The sequence below is a fragment of the Polyodon spathula genome, chromosome 30 (genome assembly GCF_017654505.1).
Source record: "Polyodon spathula isolate WHYD16114869_AA chromosome 30, ASM1765450v1, whole genome shotgun sequence".
NCBI lineage: Eukaryota > Metazoa > Chordata > Actinopteri > Acipenseriformes > Polyodontidae > Polyodon > Polyodon spathula.
The window spans coordinates 4578026-4604707 of record NC_054563.1 but is presented as its reverse complement, the minus strand read 5'-3'; the positions used below and the strand labels follow the sequence as shown (position 1 = coordinate 4604707).

Below are 26682 nucleotides of genomic sequence, written 5' to 3'. Positions count from 1 at the left end.
GTGTGCATGTGTTATATGTGCACGAACATTAAAAGTGATTTAATTTAAAAAAATAATATAACACAAAATAAAGTTGTGTATTAATCATTATTACCACAATCTTATTTATTAAATTAGGTTATATCATAAATAAGGCCTCTTAAAAAAAAAAAAAAAGTGTATATATATATATATATATATATATATATATATATATATATATATATATATATATATATATATATAAATTGCTAGCCTATTCAAAATCTGGATTAATCAATCGTGATTATTTGTTATCTAGATAAATGTAATCCAGCAGTGACATTTTGAAAAACCGGATCAAAATGATCCAGATAAAAATAATCTTGATCATAAAATATAGGATTACAAAATCCGGATTACTTTGATCCAGATTAAAAGTTTTGAAAACATGGCCCCAGGTGATGCTGCTGTAAAATGTTGTAAAAGGAATCATCAGTGGCCTATCTCAGTGGGTGTAGGCTGTGATTCTGACAGCTTTTAGTGGTCTCAAGCGAACTTGGAGGCAGCCAAACTAGTTTAAATTATGAACACAGGTTATCAAGTAAAGCAGTGAGCAATATCTGCTTGTCGGATGGTGTTGTTATTTTTGTTAACGCTGTTTTTGAAATATTTGTTTCCCATTTTAAATGCCCCTCCAGTTTCAGTATACACAGTGCAGTTGATTTTAAATCTATAGTATATTATATTTAAATGAACGCATAATAGCAAATCAATATAAAAAAGAAAAGAAAACATACATTCATCCAGGAATAAATTAAAATGTATGTACAATAAACATATTAATTAAAGTCAAATACAATTCTAGACAGTTTGCCTTCTCTGCGAATGTACAGGCGAATGGAATATTGTAAGAATCTCCTGTTTCAAAGTGGGGAGAAAACATACTGTCATCTCCTGGACTCCTTGTACAAAACAAGGGTAGAAAAGAAACAAGGGGTGTGTATTAAATGAGTTTCCTCCAGTCATTTCTATGAGTAGTTGTTTGATCCTTATAGACTGGAGTAAGCTGTGCTGTATCATCTCAATATCGGATGTATCTAGAATTAAGCTTGAGTAGCATGAAAAGATAATTGGCAGTCCATGCAAACATACTGCCCCCTAATTTCTGAAAATGGCAGTGAACACCAAAAGATTTTTCAGCTTGTCCAGTTTGGATCTCACCCTGTCTCATGCCGCTCCCCTCAACGATGGAATGAAATACAGAATGTGCTTGTGGCCATTGGTGTTATTTTCAATTTTGTAGCCATTGCAGAACATACAACCCCTGTGCACATATAAAACCAATGCATGGGTACACTGCTGCTATCGCTATTACAAATGGGAAGCATTGTTTAGAACTGTAATAATCCCCTCTAAAGCTACACCTTTCCAACATCTCTGCATGCTATTACACAACACTGTTTCACACTAGGTTATCATTTGGACTTGAGAGTGTACGATTGAAATAGTTAAACTTGTATTAATGATACATTCCCTTGTGTCTTTCTTGTCTTCTGATATTGTAAGGAAAATATTGAATAGGCAGGCAGTTGATAGAAGAAAATGTCTGTTGTACAGTATGTAAAGATGTGAGTAAACACACATTGAAAAATTATAAAGACCCCCCACCCCCCACCCCACACAGACACATGCATAAACACTCAAAGCACTACTGCTAGTGCCCAGATGTTTGAAAATATTGCAATTTTATTCATTTTTACATATTTCTCTAGTGTATAGAAAACATGACCTGGAAACTGAAAAAGTAGCAGAATTGCACACTTGCTCTACAAAACATTAAGTCAACTATAAAGTACAAAGCAAGAACATGTGTTTATTTTATAATCTAATAAATAAGGAATTGCAGTTATAATGCCCCACATCCTAGTGAAACGGGTATGCTCCATCACTGGGTTCAGAATGGCTCTTAATACCAAACAAGAATCCAAAAGCAAACACAACGTTGCATTTACAAGGGTGCAAGTCAAGGAGCAACAAGTCACATTATACTAGAAATGAAACAGCACATTCTTTAGCAATTCCAATCCTTAACAAATAATGACACAAAATAAGCAACATATTCATGAACAATAAGCATACAATTGAATCTCCTCTAGAAAGTTTGCATTGATTTTTGCTTTATTTATTGGTGTAAACTTTTTTTCCAGTAGCTAACACAAACTGCTGGTTAGCATTTTGATGCCTACTTGTGGCTCTTTCATCCACTAAGCTATTTAAATGTAAATTTGTTGCTGGTCTTTTCCCATGATGCGTGGCTAAATTGGAGAACAGAATAATTTGACATGCTGGTACTAAGTGCAAACTCTGGTCCACATTTTGCATTTAACTGAGCAGGTTAAGCTTCGCAGTAGACAGGCCCGCCTGTCTGTACTACCACTCAAATTTAGTACCTGGTTCTGGGATTGGCCTCATCACCACTTTATAATAACCAATCAATATGCACCATACAGGCTTTAGATAGCGGTATAAAACAGAAACAACAAAAGAGTAAGATTGTCCTTTCGGTTAAAAAATATAACCTTCAGTCTGTGTTAGAAAGAGAAACACTGAAGTTAATTGTCTCTTGCTGAGATCTTTCTATAATATACAAATATAGCACCACTGGCTCCTGGTTCAAGAAAGATAATACAATAAATAGAATTCACAGTAGAAAGGGGCATGCAGCACAAATGACAACTGTGAGGTGCATTTAAAATCCAGACACAGCTTCCTCTGACGACCTCCTGAGTCTCTTTTGTCTGTGCATCATACAGAGTAGCAGGAGGGAATCCTTCATGTAAAAAGTCCAGACACATGGCACAGCAAACCATCATGCGAGTTATCAGATCATCACACAAAAGAAAACGTGCAGTAGAACCAATCGAGAAATGAAGGGTTCCTACAAAAATCTTCACTGTAATTCCTGAAACCTGTCTTATTCCAAGTAAAAAATAAAGAAAATGTATATTATACTCTTGTCTTTATGAAGTGTTAAAAAGAGATCTGAACAATACTGATCAAGAGCAAAGAGGCCAGCTCTTGGTAATGTTCACCCAGCTGGTGCTTATTTGTAAATTTGGCCACTCTGCTTTGTATCAATCAAATGTTTTTAGCAAAGTGACGATAAAGAGTACAGAAAAAGAGATGGGTAAATACTGTCTACAAAAGGACCGTTCAAACATTTAAAAGGGGTAATCAAGGTTTTATAACAACTTTCTAGCAAATCCCCAACCCTTGATTGTGTAGAAATGATTTTCGTGGATCCTGCCATGACAGCACACACTCCCTGTGCAGCAGATACAGGATCCCAGCTGACAGCAAGCACAGCATTCAGTAAAGGAAGCTTAAAGCTCAGGCTGGGGTTGCAATACCCACTGCACAGGGATTCAACCTGCAATCTGATGGCAAGTTAAACTGACTTGACCTGGAGCCCAACTGAAAAGAAAGTTGAGCAAAACTAAACAATCTAAAAAAATGACAACAGCTTTGTAATAATATAGTTGCCTTGATGAGGGGGGAGAGTATTTTTTTTTAAAGCCACTGGTTATTACTTATTTAACTCTTAGCATGCCATACATATAAAAAGGTGCAGCAGTTCTAGATGCACAATTTATAATCCAAACATCACATGAACCAGTGTTGTAGGCTGCTTATTACACAGTGGTGGCAGCACAGCCCTGAAGCTCATTGACAGCAGGATGAAGAAACATCCTCTATACCAGCCAGGGATGCCACTTGCAGTTTGGTGATATGCCAGGTTTAGAATACCCCCAGGAAATATTAAGCAGCTTTCAAGCTCCATTTAGAACGTTTAATGTTAAGTAGAATTATCTTTTTTAAATGTGTTTTTTTCCAACGAAAAGTTGACTGTGAAAATCTAAAGGCTTCCCTTCAATCAATATACACTCAGAGAGCTGGATATAGCACATACGAGTTGAATAAGCTTATTCAATATTTACTCTCTTCTTATTCACTGCACCTCGTGTGACCCGTCATCATCTCTCTCTATATATATAAGTATTTATATAAAATGACGTTTCTGACATTACAAGTACATGAGTTCAATGCGTTTTGTGTCTCTAGAAAATCACAGGATTTCTTCCCTTTGCTGCAGTGAGACAACAAGTGAGTAATGTCTTTCTTTTTCCTCCTCTTCCTGCCCCTCGCTTTATCGCTCTGCCTTGATTTTATACCTCAGGACAAAATAAGCAATGAGACGAAGGCTGACAAAGAAGATCCCTAGCACAATGAAGTCCAGGTATAGTTTGGCGTTTTCCACATCAAGTTCTTTCAGAATAGCTTTTGACTTCTGAAAGTGGCACATGTCGTCTTCGTCGCAGTGCAGATCCTCCCGGTCCAGCCCATAGATGGACAAGATCATGCCCTCAAACCCATACCTGCAGGAATAAACAGAGGACAGGTTTGTCTCAAAAAGAGGCTGCCCACAAAGATCACCTTTTTATTGACCCGCCCGCTCAAAACATATGCGATTGTTTTGTGAAAGGAAGTTATTTTATAATGCTAATTTCTAAATCAAATCTGTGATTAGAAAATAATGGGCATATTTTGGGAAAATATGTATCGGTAAACAGTTGCCAGTATTCTACATTAGATCAAAAGTCTAAAAGAAAAAGTTTAAACTCAGAGAAAAAATAAATTCGTTTGCAGTGCAGTTTTCCCATTATAATACACATTTGCTACAGGGGCAGCGGTATGAAAAAGACATTCTTCATGCCAGTGGTTGTTGGGCTTATAGATGAAAATGGGGCAAAAGTGAAATGGACAAAAATACTGCGAGATAAGCAATCAAATTCCTCACAACTCTTTAGAAAAGAAGCTCTGGAGGACTCTTAATATTCCAAAAACACCATGTGACTGAAGCCCTAACACACACAGATACCTGGCAGCCTTGTATATTGTTATAGAGAATATTTTATAATTCTAACCTCTAAATCCTACAGCACCATGTTATTTGTAGGTGTTAGATGTCATGCCTGGATGTAAAACTGACACCTAATGGTCACATGTGAATAATTCTAGCCTCCGTATGGCTGACAAAACCAAATAAAGTGAACTGCTAAAATTCAAAAGCAAGGTTTTAATCCGGTGGAACGGTTACATGAACTCAGCGAGTCCACTCACCTGACATATGAAATATAAGACAGCCACTGGAGGTATTTGGGGATGGTATCAAAACTGACAAAGAATCCAGAGAACAGCAGCACTGGGATGGCTGTCACTGGACCAACGAAGGTCGCTACCTAGGGTTATAAATAAACACATCACAGCTTTACGTGAAAGAGTAGCACTGTCTAAAACTGAGCTTGATCACTGGAACACTCGTAACCTGTGGAAATCGCTCATGTTTTACGTTTTCAAGGGGCTGAACTGACAGCAGTGGAAACAGCATCTTTACTGATGGGAAAGCACAATCACTGTGATCATCCCCACAAACAGGTCTGGGCGATGGATCTGTTCAATCTCCAATCCTAAGAGATGCACAGCGCCAGCTGTGCCATTGTTCAGAGATTTTCAGACAACCCACCAAACTCATTTAAACTGTGACATACAGTAAGACTTCAAATTATCTGAGACAACTGGAGGGGCACGGCAGAAAAAATTGAAAACCGTAGAATGGAATAACCATTAACCTCCCTCCGGAAACTCAAGAGCAACGTACAGTGGCATTTATTTTGTATTTGTTCACACACTAAAAAAAGGGTTCAAACACAGATAAGGCAGTCGCCATTATTAAAAAAGGCAAGGTGCATAGAAGATAGCAAGCCAGCACATTTAATCACCCTAGTCATATCTGCTCAGCTTCTTCAGCCCAGTTACCTGCAGAGAGGTGGATGCAGCCCCTATCAGGAGACCAAGTGACTGCGCTACCAGTGAGGTCATTGTCCCCAGTGCTGAGAAGAGCACAAAGCGCAGGGTGTCTGCAGGCTGGGAGGTCATCCAGTACACTATACTGCAGTATGACACTGGGAAGATTATCTAGGGGAAGCACAACACAGACTCATTAACAATCTTCGGCCGGGTCCAAGGTTGGCATGCAGTCAGAACGCATCTACATGCATACATCGCATTGCAGTGAATACAAATTAACATTGCAATTTGATTGGCTGACACTGACAAGACAGATAGTTACAGTATATTTCAGGAACATGACTTACTGAAAAGGCTGCTGCTGTTTATGTCTGCAGCAAAATGATACCAGCCGTACATTTCAGATAAAGATACAAATGCACTGAGAGCCTGGTCATCTATATATGATCATTCTTTGCCTGTTTGTTTTGAAAGGAAACGGGTTGTACCTGAAAGGGTACATCAGCCATGGTTTTAGCCAAGTAATAAGCCTTCAGACTGTACCAGTAGTTCAGATGTTCTCTAAGGAAGACTCCCATCTCCAAAGGGACTGCAGGATATATATATAAAAAAAAACAAGTTATAACGCTGCATTACTTATCACCACATTTTTAGCCCTGCAAGATTGTTTTGTAAACTGGTTTGAAATGTTCCAGGTGAATCCCAATTGCAATATTTGGTTACTCCTATTCCAGTGGTAGTTAGTAACTGACAGCTCGACTGGTACTGGTATTCAACGTGAGAAATTCTTCCATATCATTCATCTCAGATGCAAGATCTCATCAAGAGTGGAGTTCAGCTTCTAATCATTTAAGTGCTGCACTGAGTAGGTCAAGTAATTCCCATAGGGGCACACAGTCAGTCAGTGGCTCTGCTAGGATCTGCAGCATGTAATCTCCGGACTTGAACCAGGCAGTAGATCAGAACGGGTCTGTAATTAAAGCAGTGACATGTATTCTTAACTACAGCGAACTGTGTAGCTGCTAGATTTTCTAGTGGAGTAAGAACAGATTATTTTTCAGACATTTTCCTTTTTCCTTTTTTTCAGTTTAAAGTTTAACTGGTACTGTTTCATTCATTGTGGAAAACTGCTACATAATACATATCTGTGTGTATAGTTTACACAGTTGGCTATTTTAACCACACATTTACTCATTGATATTATTCCCCTAAATTATACTGCCCTCTGGTGGCAATTTGTTTAAACTGTTTTCAGGCAGTTGGAAAGGTCATGGTGTGCTGGAACAGGTGCAGTTTATAGAGCAGAACACAGTGCAGAGTATGTGTTGGTTTGTGATACAGTGTGGCATTTAAGCTTTTCCTCCTTTAGAAAAGTTGTATATTTCATTTTTCATTAAAACTCCTGTGGAAAACATACAAATACATACAGATGTAAGAGAGAATTCCCCATAAACACTGTATATATATACATACACACACACATACATGTCCACACATTTTCGGCGTTGAGGCATACTCACATGTCAGGACTGTGGGCATGAGAGCAGCAAACATGAGGAACAGCACAGAGAAGAACAGGAAGCCCGAGTTACTCAGCACCTTCTTAGCCTCATTGCCGATGCCCAGATAGAGCAGACCAATCAGGATGCCGATCCCAATGTGAGAGGTGATGCGCAGGTGTGTCAGGACCTGATGGAACACAGGCAACACAACCAGGAATCACTGCATGCAAAAAAACATTGCTTTCCTCGGAAAAGAAAGCTGTTCCCCTGAATGGAACATCCCATCCTTCATGCCGTCATCACCTTAAATATCATCCCCAACTGGGTTTTCTAACCTTCACTGTGCAGGAGACTAATCGGGGGAAGGCAGTCCTGGATCATTGGTTTTCTACTTCATTTTAATTTATCTTATCATCTTAAGTGACTTCTGTTCAATTTCTGTTTCTGATGTTGTACCAGCGAACATGAGGCACTGCGTTCTGGGTATTCAATACATCTATTTTTGTTTGCGGGTGTTTTCACGTCATATCTTTAATATGCATGCCTCAATTACAACACGGTTTGCCATGCAAGGCAAATAATAATGGAATGTTGTGAAAGTTCCTGACGTTTGGATTTGAAGTTTCCTTGTAACTCACGGGTGTTTTGAGTATGGAGTGTGTTGACTGGGGCTTAGTCACAGCTTGTTTTGTGGAATAAGACAACCTTACCTCTCCACTCTCTCCTCCTCTTATCTATAACCCTGTCTCACACCGACACAGCCCCAGCACAGACATTGCAGTGGAGAGCTGTTCTTACCGAGTCCCTCAAGATGCTGAGGAAGGTTCTCTTGAACAGGATACAGAACTGAGTCAGGCAGCTGGCAGAGAAGCTGTGGCATCCTTCCACAGAGGACGAGTCCTGAGGAAAGGATTTCAACTGGTTAGCCATATACCTGGACACAAATCCCCTTTTCATCCTAACTAGCAGAGCTAACTGCAGCTCAGTGGCAGGTTTCTTGTCTTGGGAAGCCTGAGACTCAAAGTCAGCTCATGGGTTCCAATGTGAATTACCATCTAAAACCCTGTTAAGATTCCTGGTCTTTTTTTTTGTGACTGATCACAATAGAGGGTGAAGTGTCAGTTAGACTAAGGGCAGCTGTTGCATGAACAGGACGTGATGGAGAGGTATAATACAAAATGTGTACTTGTAAGTATACAAAGACCCTTAGAACAGCAATACAGCAAGTTTTATGGCTTAAAGTGGTATCGTTTAGCACTGTGTCCCCGTTTTAAGCCAAATATCAGCACAGTCCATTTTACTTAGAATGCCAAAATTCACTAAACCCAATCTCATCTTCCAATATTGTCACCAGTTCCACCTGCAGTCAACCATCCTGAAATGGACCTAACCCAAAGGTCAAAAATTGCCTACATGCGTCATGCATAAGTACAGTTCTTATTAATGACTGCCTTCATCTCCATTCATCATGGGTACTCCCCACTCACCTCCTCTGAGGGTCTGTGTCAGAGATAGGGGTTCAGAGCCCCATCTCCATTCATCATGGGTAATCCCCACTCACCTCCTCTGAGGGCCTGTGTCAGAGGAAGGGGTTCAGAGCCCCATCTCCATTCATCATGGGTACTCCCCACTCACCTCCTCTGAGGGTCTGTGCCAGAGGAAGGGGTTCAGGGCCCCATCTCTGTTCACCTCGGTCTTGTAGTCCTCCTCACACCTCCTCTCCTGCATGGCCTTCACCAGCCGAGAGGTCTGCTCTCCGTACTCTCCAGAGGCAACCTCCATCACTGAGACATAACATGGGATCACGGAGACAGTTAACAAGTGTGACTGGCAGCATTAACGCTTGTTATATTACACTAATGAATTGCTACACACGTTAATAAAGCACTATGTCAATGCCATGCACTCCAATAGCAATGAACTGTGGGTTCTTACCAAAGTCAGCGGGGTTGTGATACGTTGGACAGTTCAGGCCAAGCCCCCGAAGATAAGGGACTAGATTGAAAACCTCCCCCCGGTAGATGCACTGGCCCTGGCTCAGAACATACAGCTGCAAGATAAATAGATTTTTTTTAGCACAGAAAACACTGCTGCTTTTAAGTAAGTTATAACTTACAAATGTGGTATACAAACAAGCCGCTTGAACTACATGCACACTATTTTAAACGGTGGTTGTATATAAATTAGGCAATCATTTACATTATCAGCCATCCCTGGTCTTTACATTCTCTGAAATTCCCTAAAAAGGCTGGCATGTTAAAGATGTCCATTGAATTTGATGTGAAGGGAACCTTGTTGTTTCAGGGTATAGATACCTTGTCAAACAGCTCAAAGAGTTTGGCGCTAGGCTGGTGTATAGTACAGATGATGGTGCGGCCTCCCTGGGCCAATGCCTTCAGGAGAGAGAGAACCTGGAAACACGAAGAACTGTCCAGACCACTGCAATTTCAAATAGGAGAGAGAAAAAAAAATATATATATATATACATTTTCACATTGTATTTGGAACTATTTTACAGATGTGTTGTTATTCTCATGAGTCTCCACTAGGTGGTGCTATATGCTTTCTTTCTATAAACCAACGGATTTTCCAAGCTAAATCTTTCAGTGGTCTCTGCTAGTGCCCTTTTCTCCAGTTGACTGACAAGTAATACACCTATCCCCCACCATAGGAATCATAACAAAACATAAGAAAAATGTTAGTGTGCCGCCCCACTGGGATTGTGCAGCGCTAGTTTATCAAATCTACTTTCTTAAAATCATCTGGGGTAAATCAGGTTGACCAAACAGCAAGTTCAATAGAAGCCTGTATCACAAACTGACCTGGTTGGCTCATCAAAAAACATGACGGGCGGGTTGTTGACCAGCTCAAGAGCGATGGCGAGGCGTTTCCTCTGCCCTCCCGAGAGGCTGGCTGTGCGTGTTTCGGCGCATTCAAGCAGACCCAAAGCTGTTAAGATCTCCTTTACCTAACAGAAAAGTTACAGTGTTAAAATAAAATATTCTTATATGAACATGAATCATATAAGAGCACTCATAAATAAATACTCCTATACACCTTTTTAATACTTCCAAACTATGGAAACTTTACATATACATAATTAAGCAGCAAGTTTAAACTATCAACTCTTTCCAACGTTTCAGTAAACTGAAAAAAGTACAGTAAAGGGATTACTCACCATCTCTCTGCGGCCTTCATCCTTTTCTTGGAGTTTCAGGTTAGCGGAGACCTGGAAAAATGGTAAAAGACCATTTTTACATGAAAGTAATAGAGTTTATAACAGCGGTATTCTAAAACAGTATGCTAGTGATAATAATGAAAAACCTACTGCTACAGTGTCACATTAAATAATACAAATATATATCTATATTATTACTCATGCAGAACATCACTATTGTAATGACTCAATTAGCTTTTCATTGTGGTAACAGTAAATACTGCATTTTGACCTGTATCTCACACCAGGATGTGAGTCTATTGATACACCCCTAGCCACAACAAGAGCCGTCAGTAGCTGTTAACCCTTTCCACGCTGCACTCACCATCATGGCTTCCTGGACGGAGATGTGGGGGAGGAGCACGTCGTCTTGCATGATGTAACATGACACCTTGCGGAAAGAGCGCAGGCCGCGGGGCTGTCCGTTAATCAGGATTGTTCCTTTCATCCCAGTCTCTCTGCAGAGCGGGACATTACAGATTACAGCCTCAGGAAGAATCGTCACTAATATTGTAATTGTGCAGGATTCACAATGAGCTTAAGGTTTGTTCATTTATTTTGTCGGAAATGCATTTGGGATTTCATGCTTCTGTTAGAAGTTTTCCAAAGTAAAAGCATGTCAAGGTGTAATAAAGAAGAGTAAAAGCATGGTGATGCTTACGCATTGTAAAGCCCAGAGCGGGACAGTAAAGAATATTAAAATAAATGGCAAACATTTTGACAAAACGCTTTTAAAATGTTGTAAAATAAAATGCCAGTGAATCGGGACCTGCTTTTTAACACATGTAGTTCACTAAGTGTAAATTCAACAATCAAATACACTGTGTGTGCCGCACTGACCTGTAACCAGCAAGAATATTCATGAGAGTAGACTTCCCAGCCCCTGATGGACCCATAATAGCCACCAGTTGTCCACTGCTGAAGTTCCCTGAGATTCCCTTCAACAAGGTTTTGTAGCCTGAAAAATGAAATGAAAAGGGTAAAATCCGAATCTTGTATTAGGTTCGTAGAAGGACACCTGTTGCTTTTTTAAAACAACATACGGTTTTTGTGAAACAGCTGACCCAATGCTCCTAAAGCATGCTACACTTCCAATGCTGCTATGTTACACAGACCCAAAGTAAGAAAATTAAACCTAACCACTAGGTGTCACTGGTGAGCTTTATTAATGCTAAACTAAACACACTGCATGCACTATGCGATTCGGAGCTGAATTCAGAATCATTATAGGACAGCATTCACAGATTGACAACTAATGGATCAGGTGTCCCAGGCACATGTTTTTTGCATTCTGTTATAAAACAACAGGACAACGTGGCCTTTCGTCTCTGTAGGACTAGGTTCAAATCTGACCTCTGATATGAGTTTTGTGACCCTGGTGGACATTAGTCACAAAACCAGCACAGAATCAGTTACAGTCAGTCAATCAATTCTTTGACTTGAGTGGGACCCTGCACGAATGGCAGTGGGTGATCCTGGCAGAGTGTTCCACTACAGTAAGTGGGAGAATGAACCAGTGCCATGACCCTCACCTTTTACCAGCACTAAAGAGTACTGTACTGTGACTTCAGTGCATTGTTACACCCCTCATACCTCTCCCATTAAGGCAGATGGCTGCTCTGTACAACGTGTTCCCTTGAAAGACTGATGATGATTCCGAAGGTAACCTGTTTTTATAGATGCTGTGGATGCAGCACTATGTTAATGCTGTTGATTGCAGATCTCCTGCCTAATTGGATTTTCACTATAATCTCTCAGAGGGATTCACAAATGTGCGCATTCTACCACTTGATCTGGATCATAGCGTCCTGTTCCCTTAAAAGCACAGTCGTTTCAGATAGCAGGTGCCAGGTAAGATGCAAAGCACCTGGATTAGTACAGTACAGTTAATAAGGGAGGTGGTATAGGCCTTTTAAGCAGCATCCATGTAAACACTGATGCTGCCATCCACTTAAACACTTGGCAGTCTATATAAGCACTGTAAATGTTGGACACATTTTCTGTAATTTACATTCAAAAGTACCAAAGTGCATATGGCTGTTTGGGAAGAGTTTTTTTGTTTGTTTGTTTGGAGCACTTCAGGTGATTACATTTGCAAATGCCTGTGCTTTATACAGTGGACGCTTCACCCCTCAGATTGTTCTACTTCGTCAAAATATAGCAATTGCATCATTTGGCAATTTTGTAATTGTTGACAGCTTTCTGTAGCACAAGGATACCTTTAGCAGTATGTTAAGGTCTTTAAAAATGCAGTGCTGTGGTTGAAAAGCGTCCATTCAACTTCATGATGGAAAGCTGTGAAAAGTAGCATAAAGTTGTGGTAAAAACAAGCATTTTTACATTACTTAAAGAGCTTAGCAACAGAAAAAAGGGCCACAGTAGAAAGAATGCCCCTAATATGTTCACTGCAGTGTATTTAGGTTTTAACAAAATGGGAAACAGTGGGTTTCATTGTTTTAAAAGCCACATATTTTATTGTAGTGTAGAGTAGCTCAAATGACTGGATTATGTTCATTTTGTTGAAAATACTGTAGAATAAACAATATACAAGGAACACTATTCTGCTTTGCATAATACATGTCACGTTTTGAAAGCTTTCCTTAAAAGAGTAATAGTTTACTCTACATTCCATTGATCATTGCTCTAAAGCCAGTTTGAAAAACATAAAGGCTATCTGACGGTTTCACAGGGGCTATGCTTCGTCAAGCCACATTGGCAATGAATGATGCTACATTTTATAATGTCAAATAGTACAATGCACGGTGAAACCTATTAGTTTAAAAGTTTTTTTAAAAAAGAGTGACATTCCTTTCGTCACATTTGATCTTTTCAGAGGCATGACAGTAGACAAGTGGCTTGAATTACAAGAAGCAAAACAATAATAATAAATAGCATGAGACACAAAGATTTAAAACGTCAACAACTTAATGAAATCAAAGAAAATAAAAATGTTCTGGCAGCTGGTGTTTTTATTGATTTGATAAAACATAAAGAAATGGTAATCGACTTAAAAACTGTTTGTCTTGAAAATCTAAATGGTCCGTTATGATAATTTATGCTTCAGTGCTTACTTAGGCTGGTCAAGAGTACTCAGTTTTGTTATGTAGCCTCTATGCTGGTCTCAATTGCTCCATAAACCATGCTGATATAAACCGCAATAATAGCCTGTTAGTGACTAAGCATTTAAAAATGCCAAAAATGTATTTTTGTATTAGCTTCTCCAGGTCAACGGTAGTAATGCCTGGATAGTTAACTTTGTCTTTGCCTCCTTTTTTGTATCTTCATTATCAACAAGAATACATAATTGGCATTTTTAAATGCTTGGTCATTAACAAAGCTAACATTGCGGAGTGAGTGAGACCAGCATGGAGTGAGTGAGAAAAGCACGGAGCGACTGAGACCAGCACGGAGCGACTGAGACCAGCACGGAGCGACTGAGACCAGCACGGAGCGACTGAGACCAGCACGGAGGGACTGAGACCAGCACGGAGGGACTGAGACCAGCACGGAGGGACTGAGACCAGCACGGAGAGAGTGAGACCAGCACGGAGCGACTGAGACCAGCACGGAGGGACTGAGACCAGCACGGAGGGACTGAGACCAGCACGGAGAGAGTGAGACCAGCACGGAGCGACTGAGACCAGCACGGAGCGACTGAGACCAGCACGGAGTGACTGAGACCAGCACGGAGGGACTGAGACCAGCACGGAGGGACTGAGACCAGCACGGAGAGAGTGAGACCAGCACGGAGCGACTGAGACCAGCACGGAGGGACTGAGACCAGCACGGAGCGACTGAGACCAGCACGGAGGGACTGAGACCAGCACGGAGCGACTGAGACCAGCACGGAGGGACTGAGACCAGCACGGAGAGAGTGAGACCAGCACGGAGAGAGTGAGACCAGCACGGAGCGACTGAGACCAGCACGGAGGCTTCATTCATTTTAATTCTACAATAAACTGAAACGTTGAAAACCTCCAGTTTAATGTTTACAACAAATATACTGCTTCGATTCGTACCGCCAACCCAACTACAGACATATGTTAATGTAACACAATGCATGCCCTGTGGTGTGTGTCCCTTACTTTACAAGCTGCTGTGTGGGGTGCACTTGCATGCAATATACAAAAATTCGCTAGTGAAGAATACATTTCACACACTCCAAAACTACACAGAGATAATCTTGTTGTACCCATTTTCTTCTTGCTTCTGTAGCTGAGTTTTTAAGGCAAACAAAGGTTGGGTTTCCAATGGGATCTATAAACTATGCTCCCCTTTCCTTTCCATAATTATGTAACTTTTCCACGGACCACCTGAAGGAAGCTGGCAGACCACAGATTGAGAACCACTGCTGAAGAGTATAGTAATGTAACCAGATTTATTTCTCTTCTGGCTAAAAAAAAGTTGACCAAGCTATCCCCAAAGACCAGCTGTGGAAGAACCAACGTTGGCTACCCATGATTAAGAAGTCTTTAGTGGTGTTCTTCCATTAAGAACAGAGCTCTGTATATGCTGTCTTACAGAATGCAATTAAACTGAACGTGAGGCTAGGCTCTCATTCACAGATCAGTTTCATGGCTTTTTACTATACTTATTACTATATTTGTATCTGACCTATAATTAAATTGATATACAGTATAAAACGTTCATATGGGTCAGTTTCAGAACAGAATACATAAACAAAAGGCCAAATGAACCAGCAAGCGTAAGTACATCAGCGAGCACAGCACCCCCCTCTTCTCTTACCCCCCCCCTACAACATGGGCACACAATCGGAGCATCTGACCTTCCTTTCGTGCCACTCAGCTGCCGATTATAGATTCTGGGGCAAAGTCTGGCTTCCTTTGAACCCCACTTTATTCTACAGCTGCACAGTCTACAGACCCTGCTGTCACCTCCTGCTCCAGAGTTCTATTCTTCTATTGTTCAGCAGGAGCTGCTGTTCTGATCCTGAATACAGTGTTTCCCGAATCACTAATGAGACCTGACAGCCTGGCCCTGCAACACTCCAAGTTAGGCAGATGGAAGCCTTTCCCCTATATTTGTTTTTTTTTTTTCTTTTTAGGGGTGTTTTTGCTGGCCACAAAGCATCTATGCTTAGTTAAGGAAGGATTGAAAAAAGGGGGCCTGGTAAGTTTTCTGCTTAGCGACTGATGACAACACTGCCCCAGCCAATCAGAAACATTACGGCCAATTGTAACATCTGCAGTAGTAAGCTCCAGAGCGGTTTGCTTGCTGGGCTTGGTTTATGGCTGTCCCTGTAACTGAGCTAATTGATGAGTGCTACAGTATAGACTAACCAGTCCCTAAATTAGTAAGTGATTTAAGTGAAGAAGGTAAGACAGAACCCTCTGTACTTCAGTTCTGTCACTGTTGAACCAGCCTTGAGCTACACGTAAACACCGGCTCCCAGTCTAGACCAGCTGTTAAGTCGGATAATCAGGATTATGTTTGACAGACCCTAAAACATTCAGTCTCTCTGCCAAATCCATAATTGGCTAGGGGGTACAAACAGGGTTGTTAACTCCTTTAAAACATTTTTATTAGGGTTTTTAAAACATTTTTGTTTTAAAAACCCTAATATATCTTGCTATAACTTTGTTGGTCTGAGATTTCTCTATATGAAAAACACACACATTATGGTAAAGGTGAATCGTTTTTTATTGGAGTTAAGGAAGAATATTTATCAACTGCTCTGTGCAGATACGTCAATGCTGTTCATCCGGTCAACTTCCTAAAGTCCCAAGAGCCAATGCAGCAAGCTTCTGGGAGTTTAAAGAAAATACAAAACTAGAGCTATCAGTACTAAGCCAAAGAGCACCATCAGAGCCCCAGCCTCGGTATGCACTGCACATGTGAAAGAGACAGCGTGACACACATCTGTGAGGACAGATTCTTCTCAACTGGATCAGCAGTTCTGTAGCTACAGACATCAAATACAATAAGTCCATACATACAGATGGGACCCTCCACAGTTGTTGCTCTTTTGTAACACAGTGTTGTATTCCTTTATGCATACTTTGCAGGTTTCTTAATAAAGTGTGCTTTTTGGCACAAATCTTGACAAATGAAAATGCAGCACATCATCACTTTATACAGTCGTGGCTTTCATGCCCCAAGGTTTTTTTTTTTATTGTATTATTATCAGCACATATACTTAGTTTCAAATCGTCCGATTCAATGCAAACTCAATGTCACCACCAGGGCTTGAGTTCAGTGCTAAAAATAACATGTTCCACTGGCTGGTAGAATCGCTGATACATGTATTCATGCTCCAGCTGGAGCTGAGTTTTCAGGGCAATGGATTTTTCTGTTGTTGTTTTTACACAGGAAAATAAAATTCTACCATGTTAAAGCCTTATTTTACACATAGGGCTAGATTCTCAAGCTATAGTATGTACTTCATTGTCCTTAAAACAATTATTTTCTTATAATTTTTGTTTTACTATTTCTGGTTTGGTAAATATATTGTATTTTTTTTTTAGTGTCTTGAATTGATCCTTTTTTTTTTCTTAAGCTAAGCAAGTTTATCAAAGACATTAATGCAAGGGATAGGGAATCATTTTCCCAATTTAGCAAATTCACAGATTTTTTAAACCAATTGATAAAACAAAAACTCTGACCTAAAATAAGTTATCGTCCAATTTTTCAGTCCAAAGAAAGAAAAAAAAAAAGTCATTAGTACTGCAGAGCATTGGTCTCAATGGCCATTTATTGAACTGGAAGTGTCTTTCCTACTCCAGCACAAGGCAGGATCAATGTCCTCTAAACAGACAATCAGACAGAATTCACTTGAGACCTCAGTCTAAACACCATAGCAAAATATTACCATGCTCTTCCAATTCATGGAGTTCAATCAGAGCTAAAGGAACTGAGGAAACAGGGTACAGAGAAATACGAAAAAGGGAGGGTCTTTAGAAAGACTCCAAACTGTAAGGCGCTACCTGAGAGTGGTCTAAAGGGTTAACTGTACCTTTAATATGGAACTTGTCACAAGGTTTTTTGTACAGTATTTACAGTAGAAAGTGTATCACACACATTAAAATGTGCATTAGCCATTTGGCATGAAAAATCACATGCCCGGAATCAGTATTACACAATGTAAAATAATCAGCTTTAGGAAAGAAAGATCATTCTGCTTGATTTGCAGGTTTGCTGGCACCATGGAAGCTGGCAGTGCAACAAAGGAATCTGAACCAGTGAGTCTATGGAGCCTATCCAGTCACTACTTTGAGCCTAAATCTGATAAGTACTAAGCTACTGTGATTGACATAACTCTCCACTCCAAGTATTTGTTTATTGAAAGTATTTAATAGTTTGTGGATTTTAGAAAGTGGTGAATTCACCGAGCAGGAGATGATCCTTTATGTATCTTCTGTAACAGATGCATTGGCTGTGTCCGCATGTTACAATCTCAATGAGGCACTACTTTGGATTAGTTTACAGCTACTAATCGCTTTGCCAGTCCATAGTGTTTAACCTAACCTTAAGAAATGGGTCTTTGTATGTTTGTTCCTGTATAACACCTGCATGTCACAGTGGAGTGCATATACAGTACACTACGGCATTGTATTAAACACACAACATGATAATAAAGAAGCCCCCTATATATATATATATATATATATATATATATATATATATATATATATATATATATAGGCAACTTCACAGCAACTCCCGGTAGTTGTGTGCATCAGGATATTTTTATGGTCTCTCTCAAGGCAACAAACAACTTTTTACGATACAATTTGATTGTCTTCTGGATATCGGCTCTACCAATCACATTACTTCATTAAAGTAACCTGTCAACCAATGCATAAATGCCATTAAAACACAACCAAAGACACCCCTGATGTACACTTTGTCAAGGCGGTGTCTAGGAACAGAGCTGAACAGCAGCTTACAGTTCCCTGAGTCCCAAGTGCATTAGGCTTCCACATCAATATGAATGCTCTGGAACATTATTCAGCCCTATATTAATCACCCAGTTTACACAAGGTGACAAGCCAGTGACCCACATCTGACTTCGGAATGTGAACTCATGCACCCTGAATGCTTTCCAAATACTTGTGAAGCTACCGCTGGGTGATAAGGAAGCCCCTGGTAAGCTTATAAAGACCTAAGGTAGGTATTCTATTCGGCCAATTTACCTCAAATCAGGGGGGTCATTCAAATTCACAGATGGAAGAGAACGAGAAGTAAAATTGTAATTATGTTAAATATGAATGTTAATTGAAAGATGCCCTTTGTTCTGGAGACACCCTTGTGAATGACATATAGTAAAGTTTGCATGTCTGCAGATGAGGACAGGAGACCTGGTTATCAGTACAATATTATAGCTAATTAAACAGGTATAGCGGCCGGAAGCTAGTGCATGTAACAGTCTTATATACTTTCATAACGTCATCCTGTTACAAACCAGTAAAGACACTGAAATATTTAACCTTTTTCTCAAGCAAACACACAGCATGTACTGTCTAATGGGCATTATGTATCCTTTTGCATTTTGTAGCCTCAGGTCAGCAGTCTTCCAGACTTTTTTCTCTGTGTAACCTTGGCTAACAGATACAGCTGTAAAAAATAACGAGGCGCCGGAAAGTCTGTAAATGTAATGAACGTGAGAACGATTCTCATACCCAATCTGCAGCCGACAACCATCAGATAGTGGCATGACCCAATGTGTGCGATGGATACTTGCAACCTACAGTGGCTGTGCATATTGGCGTCGTCAGTGTTCTGAAGCACATTGTGTTTATCCTCATTCTGACAGCACGGATGCTTTATACAACATGATTCCTGTGAACCAGCAACTGGACCTCCATGTACTACAGCAGCTTCAAAATGAATCTCTGCCCTACCTCGGTTATACAAAAAAGGGCTCCTCTACTCATACAATTATTGTTTTATATAAACTAGGTTAAGATCTCTTCACTGGTAAAAGAACCCATTACGCTGCATTCAGTTTATAATGCTGTTTGCTTTCTGCATTCCCAGAATGTGTGCAGGGTTTGGACCAGGAGTGCCTCTTACATGATTTTAGTTTGTATTTTTGGCAAATTTCAAAAAAAGAATTGCTACAGAGAGACCTATATCCCATCTGCTGCCGCTGTGCCTTCCTTTTTCCTCCGAGCATCCTTTTCAAGAACGAATCAGAAGCCGCAGCTTCCCTGGTTCCGCCTCCCTACTGAGGTTATCACAGTTTGCTGCCCGCTAGTAACCGGCTGAGGCTAGTAATGCAGTACTTTACTGCAGTGCACCTGCTCTGGCAAGGAAAAGGCTTCTTCCTTTGTGGATTAGAAGATATTCTGGGACAGGATCATTTTGTTTTTTTTCTATCCCAGGAGATATCTTGTCATCACAATCACCTTGGTTGTGATGCTCTTTTTCTTTTTTTTTTTTTACTTTAGTGTTTTAAATAGCGAATACACTTTCAAACACCGGTTTAGTTTTTGTATACAATGTGCTTGTAGATGCTTTGTTCTTGACTTGAGATGCTAAAACACAAAATCAGTTGTAAACACAGTCTTGTAAACCCATTGTTAAAATAGCTAGTTACTACTGTATATATGCAACTGTCAGAAATGCACTGGTTCCAATCAACCCTGAATCCCTCAATAACTGCACTCTATTAGCAAGACAAAAAAATGTTAATGCAGTTTTTTTTTTTTTTTTTTTTTTTTTTAAAGTGGCTTCATATTATCTTTAAATCGTTTTCTATGACATGTGTCTAAAACAAATGCCACAGTACATGCAGTGGATACAGCCAAAACAGCTCCCGTTTGAAATTGGGAAAGTTGTTACTCTGAAAAGCATACCATTTACTTTGATAAGCTAATTACAAGACACAAGTTAAATGACAAGGAGTGGAACCATTCATGCTGACACGTCAGAAAGAGAAAAGCATTCTGCATACTGCAACCCTGTTTCCAGACTGCCACTCAGCATGTATGGTTTGAATTCTGTTTGGCAGGACCCACAGAAAACACTGGATTGGCTTTTGCACTCTCTCAGGATTTGGGAGAAAAGTGGGCTGGGGTTAGCAGAAATTCCAGAGGGAGACCTCCAAGTCTTAGGCCCTTGTCTCCAGGGTTCAGAAGCTTTGTAACAGCCATTGCTTAGGTTTGGCAGGTGAAGAGGTAATAAACTTGACAGTAGGAACGGAGGGTGCCCATTTTGCTTCATTACAAAATCTATTCTGGAGTGGCTGATACGAGCAAGAAACCACATACCTGGCTGTTTCAACAGCCATGCATATCTTTAAAGAGACCATTCGCTATTTAAATTAACAGAACAGAAGTTCCTGTTCTCAAAAGCTTATAATCATGTGTTAATTATATTAACACCAATACAAAAAACGAGTCACTTAAATGTTGTGCTCTCATTTTCTCTTTCTTTATTCCACTTTAAAATAGGAAAGTAAGGACATGGAGGATAAATAGACGAATAGACCAGAACAAGAGAAACAGACGAATCTCTGGGTGAGAGGGTACGAGTTATGAAGACAGGCTAAGAGAACGTAACCAATTTGGCCTAGAAAAAGAAAGGGTTAAGTGGGACTTGACTGATGTCTTCAACTCCAGACACTATTTCAAACTTTTCAGAGACCTGGATCAGGGGAAGCACTTGGAAATTGAGAGGAGACAGATTCAGGACAGGTAAGAGGCACTGTTTTTTTCATGTAGAGTAATGGGTGCTTGGAATTTGTTGCCAAGCCATGCTGTTTTTCCCGATTCATTAGAATCCTAATTACTCCACGTATAAGGCTCTACTCAGAAGGTTTTAACAAAGAGTTGCACAACCCTACAAGAAAGATGTTGCTACTGATTTCTGCAAACACTTTGCCAACCAATCTGATAAACCACAATGCAATAATACAGGTCTATGCATAGCAAACTGGGTGAAAATCATCAGTGTCCTCAATAGAATGGTGAGGATGCCTTATTTTGTGACTTAAAAATGCCTGTGATCAGAATGGGGCATGCAGGTTTCAAGTTCAGCTCAGTTGCAATATTTTAACAGTTCACTTACACCTATATTTTGAAAAAAATCCACAGTACTTTTAAACAAATAATACTTGTCCTTGCTCTGTAATTAAAATTCAATTTCAGTGTTACTGTAACTGCAATAAAAACTGACAGTCTGCATTTGGCTTAGACTAATAAGAATTACTGATAATACACATATTTCTGCTGGAAGTCCATTGAAATGAAAACAGATTTTACTATTATTATTACAGTATATCTGTGACTAGTCTTTAAATAATGTTAATGCAATTACGAATAGTAATTGTAATGTTTGTCCAGCTTATTATAACTTTATTAAAGATCTTATTAAAGATTTGTTTAATAACATGTTTGCTCCTTTTCTACATTCTGCACGCAACAAATAATTCAAATTAAACTAAAAGCTAAGCCCCGCCCCCTTTTGTATAAACTGAAGCTGTATCTAAATCTAGATTTTTATTTTATTTAAAAATGTATCTGATATTAAAACCTGCCGTTACACTTTAAAATGAAGGAGGGCTGGACGATAGAGGCGCTGAGCTACAACAGGTCTGAACGACACAAGCTCTGTGGACGGGGTTGGTCAGATTAAATGTGATCCCTGCCTGGATAGTTAATAGAGAAAAAACATTGTTCTGAGCGATGGCAAAATGTTGGGTATATCTCCCTGTAACCCATTTGCCTCTCCGTCATCATTCTAAATTTCTTTCTTTTTCTAAGTTTGGGTATTCACTGAGCCAACCACATATCACTTAGGGCTGAGCTCATTTCTATGGTCTTATTCAGGTCTCCACAAGTCAAAGGCTAAAGCTCTTCTAGGAGTAGGGCTCACAGAGATATTTCAGTCAGAGGACCACTAAGAGACAAAGGGCTTTCTGTTATCTACAGCCAGGTTCTGTATGCTTAACCTAATTCTACTGCAGGGCCAAGGCTAAGGAGAATTAGCACTAGTGCCCAAGGGAAAGATGAAGGTTTACACTGGGCGCTGTGCTGACCGGGTCACTGTGGTGCCCTGTGAGTAAACGAGTGAACAGCTGATTAACGGTTCAAAGAGAGGACCCCCTTCAAACAGAGGCTAACACTGCAGCTCCTAAGAAAGCCCTGAATGTCGGAACAATTGTCAAAACCTTGCAAGTCCGATACGATAATATCTGTATTCTACAACTTCAGTTAAGTACATTGCAAATATATATATTTATTTAACAGGATATGTTTTGCTGTTCAATATACTGCACGTTACAAAATTAGAGCTTGCAGTACCGTGAAGAAGTAAGTCACTATGGTGACTGACAGTTAGATGACCAGGTTCCTGCATGTATATTCCTGTGGTTAAAGCTATCATTATGGCTAGGCCTGATAGTCACATTTACACTTTGAGACAACATAATAACTATATTCTAATAAGCAGGAAGGTATTCGTTAAGCTGACCAGATTGCACACCTGGGGTGAGCTGAGGGTACAGGCCAGATGTGCAATGATATCAACTCAATGAACATCTTGGTGTTGCTTATTGCTGATAACAGTATCCTCCTATAACAACACAAACTACAGCAGCCACTAGCAAAGCGAATACTTTGTTACAAGACAGCTTTTAGTTTAACATTATACTCAAAGTCATTTAGGTTATGAGCATTTTTGTTTTGCTGTAATACATTAAACATAATGAAGCAGTAAGTAGTATTAAAATGTTTTAAAACAAGCTAGATAGTACAAGTAATAACACCCTGGACCAGATTTTCTATGTGTGCTCCTGTGCTAAACATCCGAAAGAAATAAATTGGCGGCAAATTTAGACACGAAACAATCAGGCTTTGTGTGTGATTACGATGCTACCTAAAAACACACACACACACACACAGGCACACTAATACACGCACGCATGCACGCACGCACACACACAAACACACAGAGGCACACACGCACGCACACAAGCACATATACGTACACACACACACATTTTGAACGGTTGTAAAAATGTATTTGCTTCCATATTTTTGTTTAAAAACCTAAGAGAAACAACTGAAACATATATGACTTGCAGATCATCATCACAATGGAATAGGCTTGTACAGAGAGTGAGCAGATATTAGTCAAATGAACCACTGAAATGAAACACTAAAACATGATTTTTTTTTTTTTTCACGGTGAATTGTCACAAGGGAGGTCATGGATATGCTGTTGTTCAGCATTTCAACGACTGTCCCAGTACACAGCTGTCAAGTTCCCATTCATAGTCAAGCTGTTCTACCAGCTTTCCTAGAAGGCTCTGACCTCCATGCTTTGTGGCCACAATCCCTTACCGCTATACTATACTTAATGTCATTCTATCTTTAGATTTGAAGGATTTGTGACACAGGACACAGGTTCACTCAGCCATTGAGGATCACGGAGGAGATCAATACCATCTCCTCCTGCTTACCATTTTGAGACGTGCTGGAGACAATACAGGTACCAGCTTGACGGATATAATGCTGCATGACAAACTATACACCCGTAGGCATCTGCAGGACAATAAACACAACTGAGTAAAATGAGGCAGTTCCAAAAATCCCAGAGGTGCCACTAGTTTTGTCCAAGGGATTGGAGTCACCCATTGGCCTGAATATAATGCTGTTCGCAGAAATTCAATGCTCAGTGATCTTGGCTATTTAGGGTAAGTACCTAGCAAGCGCAGCAGTTAGACTGGTCAGACAGAGTTTATAAAACAACTGTACAGAAACCATGCTACTGAGAAAGATTATAGCTGAAGCCGTTTGTTTTCATGTTGATTAATCTGAAATTTTCACAAACTCTTTAATGAGCGACTCGTTAAGGGCCATGTTCATTAAATGCAGCTTGTGCTTTAGCAATACATGTTAGGACTTTCAATATTCAATTATATTTATAACGTGGCAAAGAAAATTATTTTATGAGTTGCTTACAGTTTTTAACAGACGCTTTGTGTATTACATAAAGGCCTTAGCCAAGACTATCCACCCGACCTAGTTTGTTACATGTTCTAAATATAACAGTTTTTTGTTTGAGCACAGTTTGCTTGCTAATCAACTGGGATACCTTTCTTACCTTTCTTCCTCCACCACGGTCCCTCAGGAACGGAGTAGGAGAGGTCCTTAAACTCGATATTGACTGCCGGCCGCCTGGGCAGGTAAGAGAAGCGCTGGGCTTCTGTCAGGTTGCTGTCTGTCTTTTTCAGGTGGTCATGAAGCAAAGGGGTCTGGTGGGTTCCAATGCCATTCGATACCACCTCATCAACAGACACGCACACAGACTTCGAGCCCGCCATTAATTCAGATATGCCTTTGGCGTTCTGATGAAGAATTAATATAATGTTAAGGTTAGACCAATTTTTTTTTTTTTTTAAGTTCTTTCTAATAATACACAGTATAGACAAATTAGTAATATGTTTTTATATTTTTATCTGTAGGTGTATTGTTCCCATGTTTCCAAGTTTAAATGACATTGCATTATGTAAATGGTTTCAGGAGTTTTACGTTTCCTCTGAAATCTTGTTTATATGTGATTTGATGCAGGACTGATAGGAGCATGCCCAGAAATAAAGATAATCCTTATATAACAGCAGCACTATATGAGGTTACTGTCGGGCAAACTACGCTCTACCATAAAAAAGAGAAACAACATCCTTGTGATGAAACTCGTTGATGTGGAAAAATGCGTTCTGAAGCACATCATTTATTTAAGACTTTGCAAGTGTGTGGACATTAAAAAAAAAAAAAAAAAAAAAAAAAAAAAAAAAAAAAAAAAAAAATTATATTTAAACATTTTTAACATGTTTTAAATAATTGTTATAATCTACTTTTTTCTACTATCTACAGTACTGACCACACAAGTCGAAGGCATCAGTAAAAGGTCATATTCCAGAAATTAAAAAAAAAAAAGAAGAATTTAATGCATAATTTTTAAACAGCACCACACGAAACTCGTATTACGCAGTGGAATGCTTTCCAAAACAAATCAGATTTTTTTTTTTTTAATAATTTAAAGACAACGCAAAGGCGTTTTATCTTTACAGTGAGATTCTTTAGATCCGTACCATTCGTAGGAATTCTCTTCTGCTGTAACCATTCAGTTGGACTACTCTTAAGCATTACCTTACATCAGTACACGCAGCTGCCTTCAACTTCTTTAACACTGATGTACGGTTCTTTTGTAAGTTAAGCTGCATGCAAACGATTTATTTTCTTGCTACACACTTTTGTTTTCATGTGAAATTAATATCGTGACATATTTATTATTATTTTTTTTTTTTTTTGTAGGAACGACAATAGCTACTTTCACTGTTTCTTTCTGGTATTAGTTAAATGAACCTAGTTTGACGTTGCCATATGCTGATTTTTTTCAACAGAGCATGCGTGCATAACAATAACTATAATATTAAAACAATACATAATTACCGTGTTTGTGCTCGGGTTTGTGGTTGCAGTATTGCTGACTGAAAAGGTTGTCATTATACATGCCATTCTTTAAATGTGTTTATCCAGTTATCTGGCTTTATTCCCATCCGGCTACTGTGTCTGAATTAAACAACTCCCGGCTTGGTTCTTTTGCCCTCGGTCGTGTTGGTTTTGTTAAGAATGGTAATTGGTCTTGGTTCTCTCGATCAGCTGTAGATGGCTCTCCTCCAACCAACATGAGATCACTCTGTTATTGTTTACAACAAGACAACCTGCTCTCGGTGTTTATACCGTGACATCACACCGGGCTTTGCTGTAATTGGAGCAGATAGAAGTAAAAGGTGGAGCTAGATGGTTACACACTCATAGTTTGAACCAGGTACGTTTTCACTTGCAGAAACGCACAATCTGAAAAAAAAGTGCAAAAAGAAATGACAGAGTCATACAAAGAATACTACAAAATGAATATTACATGAAGTCACTGAGGAAGATGTTAGTATTTCTAAAATTGAATATTACATGAAGACACTGAGGAAGATGTTGGTATTTCTAAAATTGAGTATTTTTGTTTTGTATTGAAACGTATAGAAAAAGATGAGCTCATTGAAGCTACAGTAATGCAGAACCTGCCTGTTAACTAGCAGCTGCATTTTGTATCAGTAGTATATAAGTTAATTAGGCATGCAGAGAGGCCAGCAATAATGACTTGACTGAA

At 39.5% G+C, this 26682-nt stretch overlaps 1 protein-coding gene across 1 annotated transcript; it reads right to left on the bottom strand.

Annotated features, from left to right (window-relative positions):
• Positions 1-372: 372 nt before the first annotated feature.
• abcg1 (ATP-binding cassette, sub-family G (WHITE), member 1) lies at positions 373-26207 on the bottom strand. The gene is made up of 15 exons (XM_041233315.1): positions 25968-26207; positions 24619-24862; positions 11389-11506; positions 10874-11006; positions 10510-10560; positions 10154-10299; positions 9647-9770; positions 9267-9381; positions 8967-9115; positions 8130-8231; positions 7350-7518; positions 6318-6418; positions 5839-5997; positions 5143-5261; positions 373-4397 (listed from the first exon to the last, which is right to left on the bottom strand). Exons 1-15 carry the CDS (start codon positions 26031-26033, stop codon positions 4169-4171), a joined length of 2025 nt encoding a protein of 674 aa, XP_041089249.1. The 5' UTR covers positions 26034-26207; the 3' UTR covers positions 373-4168.
• Positions 26208-26682: the final 475 nt, after the last annotated feature.